At 33.1% G+C, this 17,400-nt stretch overlaps 2 protein-coding genes across 3 annotated transcripts in view; one reads left to right on the top strand and one right to left on the bottom strand.

The window, feature by feature from the left end:
- IL1RAPL1 (interleukin 1 receptor accessory protein like 1) overlaps positions 1-17,400 on the bottom strand; it is a 1,302,015-nt gene that overhangs the window by 977,005 nt on the left and 307,610 nt on the right. The gene's annotated exons all lie outside the window — the stretch shown is intronic.
- On the top strand, positions 318-1,203 carry LOC308494198 (large ribosomal subunit protein eL6-like). The gene has a single exon (XM_081041686.1). The coding sequence runs from the start codon at positions 331-333 to the stop codon at positions 1,195-1,197; it is 867 nt and encodes a 288-aa protein (XP_080897812.1). The 5' UTR covers positions 318-330; the 3' UTR covers positions 1,198-1,203.

Here is a 17,400-nt window from a genome sequence, read left to right on the forward strand (position 1 = left end):
TCCACTATTAAAGCTGAAGATTTCAATTCACTAACTGATAGATCAAGCAAGCAGAAAATCAGTAAGAATATAGTTGACCTGAACAGCACCATTAATTAACTTTGCCCCATTTTCACGTTTATGAAATATTCCATCAAACCAGAGCAGAATACACATTGTTCTCAAGCTCACATGGAACATTCACTAATATACGCCATATGTGGGGCCATAAAATGCACCTTAATAAATTTAAAAGACTAGAAATCATATGGAGTATGTTTTCAGACCATAATGGAATTAAACTAAAAAACAGTAACAGAAAGGAAGCTTGACTCTTTCCCAACTTGCAAGATGGCGGGCGAAAAGGCTGGGAAGCCGGACGCTAAGGAGAAGAAACCTGACGCCAAGAAGGCCGATGCTGGCGGCAAGGTGAAGAAGGCCAACCTCAAGGCCAAGACGCCTAGGAAGGGGAAGCCGCACTGCAGCCGAAACCCTGTCCTGGTCCGAGGAATCGGCAGGTATTCCCGGTCAGCTATGTATTCCCGAAAGGCCATGTACAAGAGGAAGTACTCGGCAGCTAAGTCCAGGATTGAAAAGAAAAAGAAGGAGAAGGTTCTTGCTACTGTCACAAAACCAGTTGGTGGCGACAAGAATGGTGGCACCCGAGTGGTTAAACTTCGCAAAATGCCTAGATACTATCCTACTGAAGATGTGCCTCGAAAACTGTTGAGCCATGGCAAGAAACCCTTCAGTCAGCACGTGAGAAAACTGCGGGCCAGCATCACTCCCGGGACCATTCTGATCATCCTCACTGGGCGCCATAGAGGCAAGAGGGTGGTTTTCCTGAAGCAGCTGAGCAGTGGCTTGCTACTTGTGACTGGACCTCTGTCCCTCAATCGAGTTCCTCTGCGTAGAACACACCAGAAATTTGTCATCGCCACCTCCACCAAAATTGATATCAGTGGTGTGAAAATCCCTAAACATCTCACTGACGCTTACTTCAAAAAGAAGAAGCTGCGTAAGCCCAGGCACCAGGAGGGGGAGATCTTCAACACAGAGAAAGAGAAATATGAAATTACAGAGCAGCGCAAAATTGATCAGAAAGCCGTGGACTCGCAAATTCTGCCAAAAATCAAAGCTGTTCCTCAGCTCCAGGGCTACCTCCGCTCTGTGTTTGCTCTCACAAATGGGGTTTATCCTCACAAACTGGTGTTCTAAATTAATTAAGAAGAACCTAATTAAATGCCTGAACTGTTAAAAAAAAAAAAAAAAAAAAAAAAAGAAAGGAAGCTTGAATATATCAAAATATTTGGAAATTAAACAACACACTTGTAAGTAAACCATGGGTCAAAGAGAAGTTTCAAGAGAAATTTAAACATATGTTGAATTAAATTAAAATGTAATTTATCAAAATTTATGGGATGTAGTGGAAGCAGGGCTTAGATGGAAATTTATAGCACTAGGTATATAAAAAATTAGAAAAGAGAAAGTTCTAAAAACTGATAACCTAAGCTTCCACCCTAGGAAAATAGAGATAAAAGAGTAATTTACACCTAAATTAAATATGAAAAACTAAAATTTAGAGCAGAAATCAATGAGATTGAAAGAAAGAAAACAGGAAAAAAATCAACAACACCAAAAGCTACTTCTTTGAAAAGATTAATAAAATTCTTAAACCACTAGCCAGGCAAACCAAAAGAAACAAATTACCAATATCAAAAATGAAATAGGGTTCATAACTACTGACCCTCAGACATGAAATGATAATAAAGGAATATTATAAACAGTTATATGCCCACTAATCTGATAAATTATATGAAGTGGACCAATTCCTTGAACGACACAATCTACAAAATGCACACAAAGAAAAATAGATAATCTGAATAGGTATATATCTAAAATGAAATGAAATCAAGTATTTACTGTCTTTCAATAACAAAAGCACAAGGCCCTGATTGTTTCACTGTTGAATTCAACAAAACTTTAAAGGAAGAACTGATATCAATTCTCCAATCTGTATCAGAAAACAGAAGCAAAGGGAACACTTCCTAAGTCATTCTATGAGGCCAATATTAACATAATACAAAAGCCAAATCAACATTACAACAAAGAAAGACTATACATAAATATCTCTCGTAATATATATGTCAAAATTTTCCATGAACTGTTAGCAAATAAAATTCAATAATGCATTAAAAAATATACCATGAACAAATAGGATTTATTTCAGATATGCAATACTGGTTCAACACTGGAAAATCAATTCATTGTCCACCACATCAAAAGGCTAAAAAAGAAAAACCATACAGTCTTATCAGTTGATGTAGAAAAAAACATTTGACAAAAGCCAACAGTCTTTCACAATAAAAATTCTCAGTAAATTTGGAATAAACGGTGACAGCCTCAACATGATAAACATCATCTACAAAAAATATGCAACTAATATTCTACTTAATGGTCAGAAATAAGATACTTTCCTCAAAGTATCATCAGGACTATTTTCAGAAGTATGGTTGATATTTGCAACATTGAAAAAATAACTTATTTCACTCTCTAAATTTTATCCCTTTAGGTTTTCTTTCCAAGTTTTATTTTAAACAACTCTAACACTTATTGTCAACAAAATGAAAATTAATCTAAACTTTGAGTTAATTATTAGATTTACATTGTATACTTTTTGGACTGTAGGCTTGAGAGTATGGTATGACAGTTTTGTCTTTGTATTTTGCTATATAACAGACATTCATGAAATAAATGGAAAAAAAAGAGTGAAAGATTGCAAACCATAATAATTTATTAATTGTTTTAAATCAAATTGTTCATCTAAATAGATTGGATATATAAACATTTTGTGCATAATTTTTTAATTTTCCTAAAATTAATTCTGCTATCTGGGTAAAAAAACGAGTATTTTATCTATTCCCAATTTTTCTTTACCTATAACATGCAATTTGTGATTTCAGGAGTTAAATTACTATAGCAATTGGAGATACTCTTCTTAATATTACTTCATGTTTGGGTAGTTATTACAAAAATGCAAAATCATTCAAAATATTCTAATCAAAAGTACATAAGGTAGAAAATGAAATCCATTCTGAATCTACCCTTCCAGTCCCATCCCAATTGCAGGAAAATCACTGTAAAACATTGGGTAGATTTTCTTCTATACACTTACTTACCCCCACCACACACACACACACACACACACACACACACACACACACACACACACGCACACACACGCACACACATACCAACCATACTGTGATTTTTCTGTTTTTTAGCAAATTGTCTAGCAAAGAGGATTTTTTAATATTCACATGTTTTATATTCATTATAAATAATATATTCAAAACTCATGAAGATGAAGGTCCCCAGGAAATATAAATAATTCTATAATTCTGATACTTTTTGAATATTAATTTAACTAGAAACCCTTTTTTTCTCATCATCGTCTAGATAATACGATCCACAAACTTGGAAAAATACAAGTACATACAATACTTTGAAAGCACAGATTACTGATGATAATTACAATTTACAGAAAACTGACACATTATAACTGATTTTTAAAGCTCTGTTAAAACCTATTCCAATACAGTTCTAAGTTAAACGTGTTTATCTCAGAGACTATAGAAGAAAAGCACAATAAGAAAGAAATAATCTGAAACTAAATGCAAGAAAAAAACAAACTTCAAAAAAGTAATGGATACTTCAAAGCAAATCAAAAGAGAATCTTAAGACAACATGCTATATAAAAGTCTCTATTGGCTTAATGATTGCGTTCCTTAGAAACAACTTTGATTCCCTAGGTCACAACCCATGATTTTACTTGAATGATAAATATGAGGAGTCTCATATGCATGTATGCACACAGGCTGAAATGTTATGGAAAAAGATATTTCTCTATTATATAATATATGCATATTTATATGACAACATAATGTATAATATTACATGTTACAATATCTTATACAATATATTGTATAATATTAATTATACATTACATATTTATACAGAGGGTGACCAAAAATATATACACATTTTTTAAGGAAAAAACTATGTTAAAATTACGCTGATGGTAACCACTTTGAGCACCTCTTGTAATTACAGAAGTCAAACGTGACTCATATTCATCTTTTGTTATCGGTATATATTGAGTATTACAATTTTAATATCTTTTTCCTTTCTTAAAAGGTGTGTACATTTTTAGGGCAGCCTCTGCATATATTTATTTTCTATTTTTTTTCTCTATAGGTCTTCTGGATTTAATGCAATCGAATAATCCATTGGGTTTAAATCTTATATTCTGCCAGCCTTTTAGAGAACTAAGTTTGGTGATGAAATGTTAAATAAAAGGAATCACAGATTTATAGAAATTAGAGAGCTAACGATCCTTACACATCTAACAAACACCTTCATTTTATGAAGGTATTTATAAACAAGGCAACCGAAGCTAAGAGATGTGGCATACCAAAGAAAACAGAAATCTAAAAAGCAACCTCTTTTATGTAAATACTTAAATTTTCATTCATTTCTAACTTAGTGAGTTAAGAATGTGGTAATGATTATTGTATTGTGCCACTTACAAAGCTATGGCCTATCAGACGCATAGCTTACCTTGTCTACTGTACTCAGTGACAGTGGGGCAGACACTCATGCTTGAAGCTCAAATAAGCACCCACTGTGAGAACTACTGATACAATGAATAGTAGTAGTTCTGAGCTCAACACATAACGTTATAGACACTGTTCCAACTAAGAATGCTGGGAATTTTGATCTGGAAATTCAGACCAATTTTCATACTATTTTTCTATCTCATTCACTTATAAACAGTGTGGCCTTGGGCTTACCTGTGCTCATTACAGTTTATAATTTTTATGATTGTTAAATAAATTAATTATTATCAATCTCTTAGATTAGTGCTTGCTATATAATAACAGCACAGTAAACACTACCTGTTGTCATTGGTGTGATAATTATGATTATAATACTGCTTGAATTTGATAGCAAGATAGTATATCCTGATATCGGTGGAATTTTGTGTAGAAAAATCTACCACTGGAGGTCTATTTTATGACAAAGAAAGAAGTACTATCCATTATTATGAACTTACACTATTCTCTTCCCAATAAACCAATTTTCTTTTGATACCATGTGAGGTAAGTCTCATTATTGCATCTCCGTTACTACCTTAGATGCTCAATAGATGATGAGTGGACAAATGGATTAAATTCTAGTAGCTGTTGATTAGCAAATTTGTTTGCAGACTAATTGGCACTGTAGCTACTTATTCTTTATACACTGAAAGGGACCTGGTATATTTATATTTATTACATGATATATAAAAGTCAATATCTTATCAATAAATTACTGTTTGTTCACTCTTCACTAAAATACTACTGGTTTCCATTCATAAGAAACAGAGAGCAAGAGTGAGCAGACATAAACATTAGATAAATGAGGTAAAATTGAATGTTTAAGTGGTTCTAAATAAAAACCCCAATCTTGTGTCATCAAATGATCAGATAGGTAACTCTGAAGAGAAGCCAAATTGAGACAATCAATATTTAAAAGTGAAAACAGAGTTCAGGGGTAAATATTCATTTCTCTAAAATCTCTTAATTCTTAGATCACGTAAAACTACAAAAAAGCTACATATTTGCATTCTATTAATTAAGCTCCTTAAAGAAATGTTTTACACAATCAGAACTAAATATGATACTCACAGATTTTCGTCAATGATTAGTATCAGAAGTGGTCATTATGGTACACAGAAAAATGTAACTATCCCCCCAAAAAAACAGAGTAGCCCAGGTCCTAATCCCTGAAACATAATGACTATATTAGTTTACATAACAAAGGAGAATTAAGGTAGAAGATGGAATTAAGACTACCAATCAGCTGAATTTAAAATAGATCATTCTACATTCTGAAGGTGGGCCCAATGAAATCACAGGGTTCATAAAAAGAAAAGAGGGAGGCAGAAGAGAAACAATAAGGATGGCAGAGTAATAAGGACTAGGCTGATATTGCAGATTTTGAAGATGGAGGAGGGGAACCAAAAGCCAATGAATGCAGGCAGACTCTAGAAACCATAAAAGACAAGGAAACAGATCCCCCTAGAGCGTGGAGAAAGAACTCAGCCTTCTAAATACCTTGATTTTAGCCCAGTGAGACCCATTTTAGAATCTGGATCTCCAGGACTATAGGATGATACACTTATGTTGTTTTAGACTACAAAGTTTGTAGCATTTAGTTACAGCAGCAGTAGGAATCTAATACAGATTTGAGTAACTACAAGCAGCAAGCTGATGTAAAAAACACCTTTTTTGTTTGGAACTGGGCAGTGGGAAGAGGCTACAAGAATTTTGTGGACCATGATAAAAAAAAAACAACTGTCTGTCATTTGATGTTTTTGAAATATTGTCAATTAAGTATTTCTATTTTTCTTATTAGCCATTCTAAATAATTAAATATAAATTTAATGTTAAGAAAAATATGTTCTTTCTCCTAAATAAATTAGTTAATTTTTATAAGTCTCTGAGATTATTGCTTGGTATATAATACTAGCTCAGTAAACATTAGCTATTATCATTGTTGTAATGATTATGATTATCATGGTGCTTGAATTTGACAAACTAGGATGCATTTTTATCTTTATCTGTTAGGAACCATTTAATTGCTTATGTTTCTCTTTTTACCATGTTTGCCAAAAAGCTAAATTTTTATTGAGCTAGAGTAACTATCTTTTGCCTAGATTTCATAGAAACACTGTTCTCTTTCCATTAGATAGCTCTTGTTTTATCCTTAAAATGGCCCTATTATACTTGATCATTTATATGTAAATCACAGAAAATCTTTTCTGGAAGTAGGAAGGCAGGAAAACTAACATAGATTCAGCACCTACACTCTGTTTCAGAAACAAAGTCATTAAAATGTCTCTGCAGAACAGCTATTATTCTCAGTCTATAAATGAGAAAGCTTGCACAAAGACTCAGTACCTTACCGGGACTGCCCACATCCTAGGTTTCGGCACCAGGACTACCTGTATTCCAATAAGAGCCTTTATTGGAATCACACAAGCCACCCAATGTTGCTAAAGATAAAACGGGGAGGATAACTGGTATTCAAAGAAAACTCTATTTTCCCCTTCTCAGCCCAGAACTACTCATTAACAGTGATTTGAAGATTGTCTCACTCTTACTAATTACCATTGTGAAATTCTCAAATTTAACGGTAAAAAAAAAAAACATTCCCAGATATCTCTGAAATTAGATTATTCAGTCTCTGCCAGCTTACAACAGTCTTCTCTGAGAACTGTCACCCACACCCCTTGCCACAGCTGATGGATATAAGATGATCTCTGCTGGTTAAAATGGAAAACACAGACTTAGTGATGCTACTTTGCAACTCTCAATCTATGGCTTGACCTAATGGAATTTGATCTTGTAATAATAATGTACTGGGAGCAGTAAAGACAGCCAGTACTCAGGTGAGATCAAAGCAGAAGCATACTTAGAATGCATTTGCAATTACTTAGTCAGTTGTTGGCTATCTCCTTGCTGTTCAAGATATAGTCCAAGGACCACTATTAGCTGCATCACCTGGACCCTTTGTGATTTTTTTTCACATTTAAAGAACAGGCATCAAGCTGACAAAACTGAATAGCCACATGTAAAAGAATGAAAGGAGACCCCTCCACCGCACCAAATACAAAAATTACCTCAAAATGAATCACAGAAATAAATGTAAAAACTAAAACTATAAAACTGGCCGTCTTTAACAATAGGACACAGGGAGGATTCTGATCAAATGGTCCTTGCTCCATTCCTCCCCGTGTATCACACCTCCTTCGTAGTAAACTACAGTTATCTGTGATGATAGCTCCCTTCCTGGAGCAGGTCCTCTATCTAAATTGCTTTAGGCAGTTAGGGGGAAGGTCAAAGGTTTTCCCCAAGTCTTTTGTTTCTTAAAAATAACCAGCTCAAAATAATCAGTATCCCAAAAGACATATTTTGGAGTGGCAAACTCTGCTTCCCCTCAGTTGCACAACTCTGTACATAGTACACTAAAAACCACTGAATTGTAGGCTTTAAAGGGGTGAATTGTAAAGTATGTAAGTTACACATTATATTTCTTAAGAAATCAAATCTTTCTTGTTCCATGATGTCGTTCCAGCACCTAGTCCAGACACATGGCTCTCAATAAACACTTGTTCAATAAATAAATGCATAAAATAAAGAGGCCAAGTAGCCCCTGAGACTAGACTGAGAGTTCTACCTTAGTTTCTGATAGCATTCCTCTTCCATCTTCTCTCCTTTATGAATCCTACCTGTGTTTGCTAACTTTGGATTGCATACAATAACCCAATAGCCTATCCTGATGATGGATTTTCATTAAGCATTTTTAATTGGTTAGTCCTAGATGCCACATAAAGGTACTTCACCTAGACGAGTGCAACACCCTTAATGAGTAGTATTCGCAGAAAACTGATTCTGTATTTCACAAAGGAGTGCTGTCAACTAGGAGTGCAAACACATTCACTTTTTTCCCAGATTAATTACAAAAGGAACTATTGTCATTCATTCATTCATTCATTCATTCATTCATTCATAAAAGAGCCACCACAGTGCCTTCCATGAAGTTACAATGACTATTTGTTGCTTAACTGATGGATTAGAATTCTTGGCATTACACTGCCAATTTTCTTTTTTTTTTTTAAATTAAAGTTTATTGGAGTGACAGTGGTTAGTAAAGTTACATAGGTTTTAGGTGTACAATTCTGTAACACATCATCTATATATCCCATTGTGTGTTCACCACCCAGAGTCAGTTCTCCTTCCATCACCATATATTTGATCCCGTTTACCCTCGTCTATGAGATAGGACCAATTTTCAACTCAGTATCTCCTATGAAAGACTTCACTATAAAATAACTACAATGGATATATGTAAAGTACCCAATGTTTCACTAATTATCAGTCATGATTCTAACATGTCTTGATACCAAATATAATGTCAAATAAAGGTGTTTTTCAGAATTGTTAAGCTAATGAGAAAACTTACCTGATTTAGCAAAGCCATAATACTGCGTTTCCCCGAAAATAAGACCTTGCCGTACCATCAGCTCTAATGCATCTTTCGGAGCAAAAATCAATATAAGAACCGGTCTTATTTTACTATAAGACCAGGTCTTATGCAATACAATACAATACAATGTAATGCAATACAATGCAATACAATGTAATACAATACAATACCAGGTCTTATATTAATTTTTGCTCCAAAAGACACCTTAGAGCTGATTATCCAGCTAGGTCATATTTTCGGGGAAACACGGTATATAGTAAATAGAAAGAAAAAGGTTTACCCAGTAGAAAAAATAAGTCCATTTTATATTACAGGACCTCAAATCAATAATAGGAAGTTATTCACTATACTTTTCCTTGGTGCTTTGAGTATTTGAGAAATTTAAATATAATGAAACTCTTTCTAAAAATAAATTTAAGCTACTAAGTTCAATAAATTCTTCTATATTGAAAATTACCTATTTCTTTCTTGAAATTCAATCGCACTTAATATTGACTGAAAAAATATAGAGTTACAGATATTTTATTGAGGAGAAAAGGGGGATAAACAGCTCTGGAATCAAACACACTCTTTAACAATGCATAATCAGAAACAAAACGTATTCTAAAAATGCCCAAGAGTTTCAAGTCATACTCAATTCAAGACTGTGGACAAGTGTTCACACACCAAAGAACTTAAGTATGTTAAGTGGCAGGGACATTTAAGCTAAACGTGTTTCTTCCAAACTGAATGAGGATTTCATGGCCTTTCAAGATTTTCTTTTATCCATGTTCCCTCATCACTTACCATTGAAGCTTAACAATTGAACAAAGCAAACAAAAAAGGCAAGTTCTCTTCAAGCATCTATCAGAGTTTATAGAGATTAAGGACAAAAAACACTCACAACTAAATTCAATTACTATGGCATTGGAACTGGATTCCTAATATAATCTGTTCTATTTAAAAAATAGAGAGAGAGGATTTATGGCAGTGGAAAAGGAGTATAATAGATGGTGATAAAAGGCTTCTTTCAGTGAGGAAGTGTCTAGCTTAAGAAAAAAGGAGTCAGACCTCCCTAGATATTGTAAAATCCCTGTAGGAAAGCTTCCTTACAATGCCTCCTTCAGAGGTGAACAAAGAGGGTGAATCTACTAGGAAAGGTAGGAAAACCTAAAGCCAAGTATGAAAAATACCTAAAGAAGTCATTACAATTTTTCAGGAGATAGTTTCTCCCTTAGGCAATCTAGTTAATAACTTGAAAGATGTTGGGGAGAGGAAATAAGTGAATAAAAAATATCTTCAGGAAAAGAAAAAAGAAAGATTAAGTGTTTCATTCCAAATAGTATCAACTAGCTAATTTCTAGCCTAGCCTTTCAAATTCAGATGGAAATGTTTCAATTACCAATATAAGTTTCTTCAATGTAGACAGTGACACTGTGCCAAAAAGCCCCAAATATATTAGCATTAATAACATATCATTAAACATTCTGTCCTCCAAATCATTTATTCACTGCAAGCTTGTAGATGTGGACTCTTCAACATATATTCTCATTTGAATATAGTTTTGCCTTACCATCTGAGAAATATTAGGACTTGCAGTAATATGCTCTTTATGCAAATGTGAAGTCAAACATATGTTCTAATATCTATAGGCAAAAAATTAAATCCTAGTATTATATTATTAGCATAGTACTAATAATATAGTAAAATAATATTGCATTTTATATCATGTTATTTAACCCAGAAAACACCAGAATACCATTTTCTGTATAATCAAAAATATTGAAGTTAATAGAAATAATTTACTTTTTTTAAAAAAGTGAAGGCAAATATACTATGAAAAGACACTCTGCATACAGAGTTTTGGTACTTATAAAATAAGATTGCATTTGTCAAATGGTAAATAAAATGGAGGTTGTTTGGGAAACAGGTAACAAAAGAGACGCATTTGTTAACTGTTGTAGTTCTGGTTTTCTTTCCATGACAGCATACTAATAATCACTACCACATAAAACTCATGCCTGAAAGAAAGGAAAACCAAGTTCCAGTTAGATTGTAATACAACAGAAATATCTACTCTTATACTAGCATAGAAACATCAATAAGTATTTCAAATAAAACTGAGAAAGTCTTCTAGTAGGAAATGACTTACTCTGTTAATAAATGGAATTTGCATAATGGCCAACATTCATGAATACCCATGACTCAAATCTGTGATATCTCCAATGATGGAACATGGCGGAAAGAATAAATGTTCTCACTGTGTTGTACTCACTCTTGCAGTTTAATGTGCATTGTTTTACACGCTTATTGCCCTCTTTATTATAACAAGACCATGCATGGCAGGCCAATCAGAACTAATTAGTAGCATCTACTCTTACACATTTTGTTTCTCTACCTGTTAAGGCTAACGTGGAGTAAGGACCAAACGGTGAGAAACATTTTCTGGGATGAGGTGCTCACTGGCTAACAGATTAGCTTTTGTGACATATCATGATGATTAACTTGTTTTTATGTTTTAAACCAATGTTTAGCCAAGTAAGAGGACACAACTCGTTAAACAGTGTCCTTAGGCCCATCAAACAAAGCTACTTCATCCTGCTTGACACCGGAACGTCACTAAGCAATCCCCAACCTATTTTGCAAGTTCTCGGCCTCACATCACTAATCAATACTGACACTCTTAGTTTTCCTACTTCATACATTTCCTCCAAATTAAGTAGAATTGAGGTAAACAGCACCTTACTATTGAATTAGCACATTATTTATTTATTTTTAAATTACTGGTACAAAGACCATAAAAAAGCTGATTTATGCTTATATTAAATATGAATACTTCTTTTCCCTTGCTACCTGATTCATAATAAACTTATTTAAATAGTCCTGAAAGTAATTAGAATAATTAGAATATTGTTCAACTTGGGTTTCTCACCCCATTCTTTCAATTGACTGGACAGGCAATCATTTGATAATAAATGTAGACTAACAATGAAGTATCACATAACACTGCTAATGAATAAACTAGAGCTATACATATCAACTTGAATAAATTTCACAAGTACAAAGAGCCACACAAAAGTATGCTGCAGAATACCGATTTTATCATACCATTCATACAAAGTTCAAAACTGCCAAACAATATTATATGTCGTAGGGATATACACCTGTAATTAAAACTAATTTTAAAAAATGCATGGAATCATGAACGCAAATTTCAGGATGGTAGCTACCTCTGGGGGAGAGGAGAGATGATCATGGAAGGGACACACAGGAGGGAATTTAACTTCTTTGGCAATATTTTATTACTTAAGATTGGTGATCAGTACACATGTGCTTAAGAATGCCTTAAATATGGCATATCATTTAAAACTTAATATGTATTTTGAAGTAGCATCCTTCAAATTAAACATGCTAGTCATTAAAAATTAACCCATGCTTCTTCTCATTAATACATTTTTTCATTACTGAGTTACATAAACAATTGAAAACTAAGTAAAATCAAATAAATTTAAAACTTTGTATACAATTTGATAGAACTGTGAAAGACCACTAGAATTCTTTTTCTAACCCCATATACTTTAGAGGCATTTTCAGAGATTTTCTACATAATTTGCAACTTCTGTTGTGCTCTGCAGACGGATACTCAATTATACACACAAAAATAAGATTTAAATAAAACCATCTACCTTCATGTAAAAAGACTTACTATGTTTAAAAATGTCAAAAGAAATGCTCCTTTACAGAATGATATACTGCTAAAGTTTTGAAAAATCAGATCTAAAGGAAAAGAAGCAATGTGAAAGACTATAATAATATTCAGAAATACTCCAGCCCCGTGAGAAGAATTTAGAAAAGGTTGGATCATTATTCAAGTGGTGTGTATCACTTCATTCACACTCTAAAACTTCTCATGTTTTCATTTTCATGTTTTAACTCAGTACTGAGTTTCTTTTATACTCAGCTTACGAGTAGGAATATAACATTTTTATATTAAAATAGCTAGTTGGGTCAAACAAATAACACATACGTTGAACAGGTGATATTTAGTTTGGAGTGATGGAGACTAGAGCGAAGTGGAAAACTTTTTAAGCTTATGAGGGTTATAAGGAAGAATTGTGAACGTCCTTGAAATGGGCAAAAAAGTGTACTGGGTATACTGTCTAGAGTACTCTTCTGGGTTATATCAGTTTTCCGTTATTTTTGAGGTATTTTACAACTGCATAAATTGTAGAAAACTGATTATCATGCAATGATTCTTGTCCATAGAAATGTAAATGTATACTGCCTCCTGGAGATGCAATTGACTACTAACCTACGTAAAATGAGCAGTTTTGAATCTATTTGTAAATTCATTTCAGAATTCCTAACTTCATTAGGAATTCCTAATTCCTGTATCTGTTTTTTCGTTTTGTTTTGTTGATTTTCTTTTTCACCAGTGGTAACATCTTACCAGTTTCTTCATTAATGACTGAGTTAAATACAATCTTTGAACCATGTTCTTTTTACATTTCTGAGTCATAATTTTACCTTTTATAAAAATTAATTTTAATGGAATCTATATACCAACTGGCAGATAAATCACATTAGGAAAATTCCACACATGAATTTGGGGAAGGATTATTAAAATGCTGCAGGTGTAAAATAACTACATTTTAGCAAAGAATTTATAAAAATTTTATCTTGTGTCCTTATCATTCATTCAGCTCAAGTTTGAATGATAAAATAATAATGTGTTTTATGATTAATCATAAAAAGTTAGATTAAACAATGGATAAGGAATATAGTCAGTGGTATTGTAAAAGCTATGTACAATGTAAGAGGGGTAGTAGACTTGGGGGTTATCACTTTGTAAGGAATGTAAATGTCTAATCATTATGTTGTTTTGTACACCAGAAACTAATAAAAAATATTCAAAAAAATAAAAATGAATGCTTTCAAATTGTCTCCTTTTTATTTAATTAAATTCAAGTGTAAATTGTCCAAAAGAATTTAAGATAGAAAGCTTCTACTAGAGTAACATAATTTTTAAAAACTTTTTGAAGCCAGGTTTCTTTCTTCTGCCATTAGAAATATCTCCAATTTTCATTCTTTAAATCTGCTCTGTCCAATATGTGGCCACGTGTGGCTATTTAAATGTAAAGTAAATCAATCCAGTTTCTAATAACTATGTTTAGGTATAAAGCACTTGCTAAACATAGTGATTATTCTATTTGTCAGTACAGACAGAAAATATTTCCATCATTACAAAAAGTTCTATTGACCAGAGCTATACTAAATCAACCTATATTATCAATGTTAAACTTTAACAAGATCAAACACCAATATTTTCACTATAAATGATTGTTCATCCAGGATTACTTCATTTATTCAAAAAGGAAAAGAGTCTTGACTAGGGTTGTGAAAAGAGAGAATCTTCAGTAAAAGGTAAAACCATGACTCATACAGATACAAAAATGAACATATGTTCAAGATTCTATTTCTAATCATTTAATGACGAAACCTGGCTCATGTTATAACCAGTTTATAGGACTATCATCTATAGGTAGTTTCTTTGTGTTACCAGGGTGATTACATAATATATTATAATTTTAATATACTATTTTAAACTGATAACAACTTAACTTCAATTACATATAAAAACTCTACTCCTAGATTTTAAATATCCTCACCACACACACACACACACACACACACACACACACAAAATTGGTAATTATTTGATGGGATGGAGGTGTTAAGCTATGCTGTTAATCATTTTCCAACATATAAAAGTATCAAATCAACACATTGTATACAATGCTATATGCCAATTAGATCTGAATAAAGCAGGAAAAATATCTTTACCTCATTACATTTCAAACCCCCACTTTGTTAATGATGTCACAAGTTATATACTTTCACATTGTGTATCTATTAAAATAGATTTATAATTATATTCAATGTTTTTCTTTTAAATTCTATGTCAGGATTAAGTGACTACTGCACCAATATTACAATACTATAGCATTCTATATCTATCTATATATTTACCTTTAACAGAGTTTTATATTTTCCTATCCTTTAATGTTGTTGTCTATCATCTTTTTCTTACAACTTGAAGAACATGCTTTAACATTTCTTACAGGGCTTGTCTAGTGGTGAAGAACTTCCTCAACTTTTGTTGATCTATTCAAATGAATGTCTCTTGTTTTAGAATGACAGTTTTGCCCAATATAGTGTTCTTGTTTGGCAGTTTTTTTGTTCTTTCAACACTTAACTATATCATCCCCACTCTCTTCTGGTCTTCAAGGTTTCTGCTGAGAAAACCACGAGCATCCTTATAGGAGCTCTCTTGTATGTGCTAAGTCACTTTCTCTTGCTTTTAAGATTCTGTGACTTTTAACAATTTGATCATAATGTGTCTTGGTGTGGGTCTCTTTGAATTCATTGCACTTGAACATTGGACTTCTTGAATTTGTATGCTCATTTATACAAATTTGGGAAGTTTTTGACCATTATTTCTTTAAATCAGCTCCTTTACCCTTTACCTCTTTCTTCTCTTTGTGAGACTCCCATAATTTATATTTTAGTGCACTTGATGCTGTCCAATAATTACCTTAGGCTCTCTTCACTTTTATTCATTCTTTTTCTCCTGTGAGTTGATAATTTTTTTTGAGTTGATAATTTTAAATGACCTGTTTTTAAGTTCACTGATTTCTTTTTTCTACCAGCTCAAATTTGTTTCTGAACACCTCTTGTGAATTTTTCAATTTATTGTATACTTCAACTCTACACTTTTTCTTGGTTCTTTTTTCATATATATAGTTTACATCTATTTGTTGATATCATCATTTTGTTTATGCATAATTTCTTTATTTCATTTAGTGTTGTCTGTTTTCTCCTTCAGCAAAGTAGGCATCTTTAATAAGGTTACTTTGAAGTCTTTCTCAGGTAATCATAAATCTCTGTTTCTTTAGAGTTCCTTTCTGGAGATTAACATTATTCCTTTGATTAGGTCAGGATTCCTTTTTCTTTGCATGCCTTGTGATCTTTTGTTGATATTTAAGTGTTTGAAAAAGCAGTCACCTCTCCCAGACTTTATGGATGGGCTTCATACAGGGGAAGACCTTCACTAACCAGCCTGATAAAATTCTAGGAACCTCTCAAACCTTTTCTGAGGATGCGTCTTCTCTGGGCTTGCATGTGTAATTTCCCAGTGAAAGAGATTTTTCCCATTTCTACTCAGGAGCCTACAGTCTCTAACTCTTCCTAGTGTCTCTCTGCAGGACTACAGTCTCTGGTATAATAACAACCTACGATGCTCACCTTTCTTTTCAGCAGCTCCCAGCCTGATGTTCAAATTGCTGTTCTCCAAAGCACTCCAAGTCGGGTAAAACCAAAAACAGTCCTTCAAGCAGCCTGCCAGAAAGCCAGAACATTGGATCATGTTCCACTCTTCTTTCCTCTTGAGGGAGAAGCCAGGAGTTCACAGTTTTCTCCAGATCATGCTGCACTGTGCCAGAGAGGATGGGGCTAGGGCATGCAAAATGCTAGTAATTTTCTTATCCATTTAGATACATCTCTTCTTGGCTTGGGCTCACTTGGGATGCTACAACCTTTTAACTGTTTTTAACAGTACTCACAAAAGCAATTTTGTCCATATATTATTGTTAAGTCAATGTCTCTATCGAAGAATAACGGCCTGGGCCTTCCTATCCCACCATCTTCCTGCACTTTTAACAATTTTAAACATTTAAGTAAAACTAATGCTTGCTATTCATCATCAAACCTCATACATTAGGAAGAATACATTCAAGTAGATAAATAATGTGTACTTGTATTATACTTACTGCTGATAACTCAAGAGAAAACAAAGCTTGTTTTTAGTAAATAAATGTAGTCTATACTAGTCTTAAATGCCAAAGATTTACCTAGATTATATGAACTTAAAATTTTAAAATATCTCGCATTGATTTCTGCAAACATACTTATTTTTAGCACATTGAAGGTATTAAAGGTTCAATTTCTTTAATTTCTGGGAATTTCAGGAATGTTCTATTTATACAACCAATTGTTTATCTCTAAGCTCATCAGAATAGAGCTCCTTTAAGAGATTTTCTAGTCTAATCTGGGAATACCATCCATAGGTAAGAAACTATGACACATTCATACAATGAGAGGTAAAAGCCTTTCAGAATTAGTGACATATAAACTTGCAGACACACAGAGAAAGCTTATAACTTCAACTCTAAAATTTCAGCCATGGTTCAAGCATAAACAGAAATATAAAAGTCACCACTCTAGATATCCACTTTCTGGTGGGCATGAAATTCCCACCAGCTCAAACTAGACAAATAAGACAAACAAAGA

This window comes from Rhinolophus hipposideros (genome assembly GCF_964194185.1).
Source record: "Rhinolophus hipposideros genome assembly, chromosome: X".
NCBI classification, from domain to species: domain Eukaryota; kingdom Metazoa; phylum Chordata; class Mammalia; order Chiroptera; family Rhinolophidae; genus Rhinolophus; species Rhinolophus hipposideros.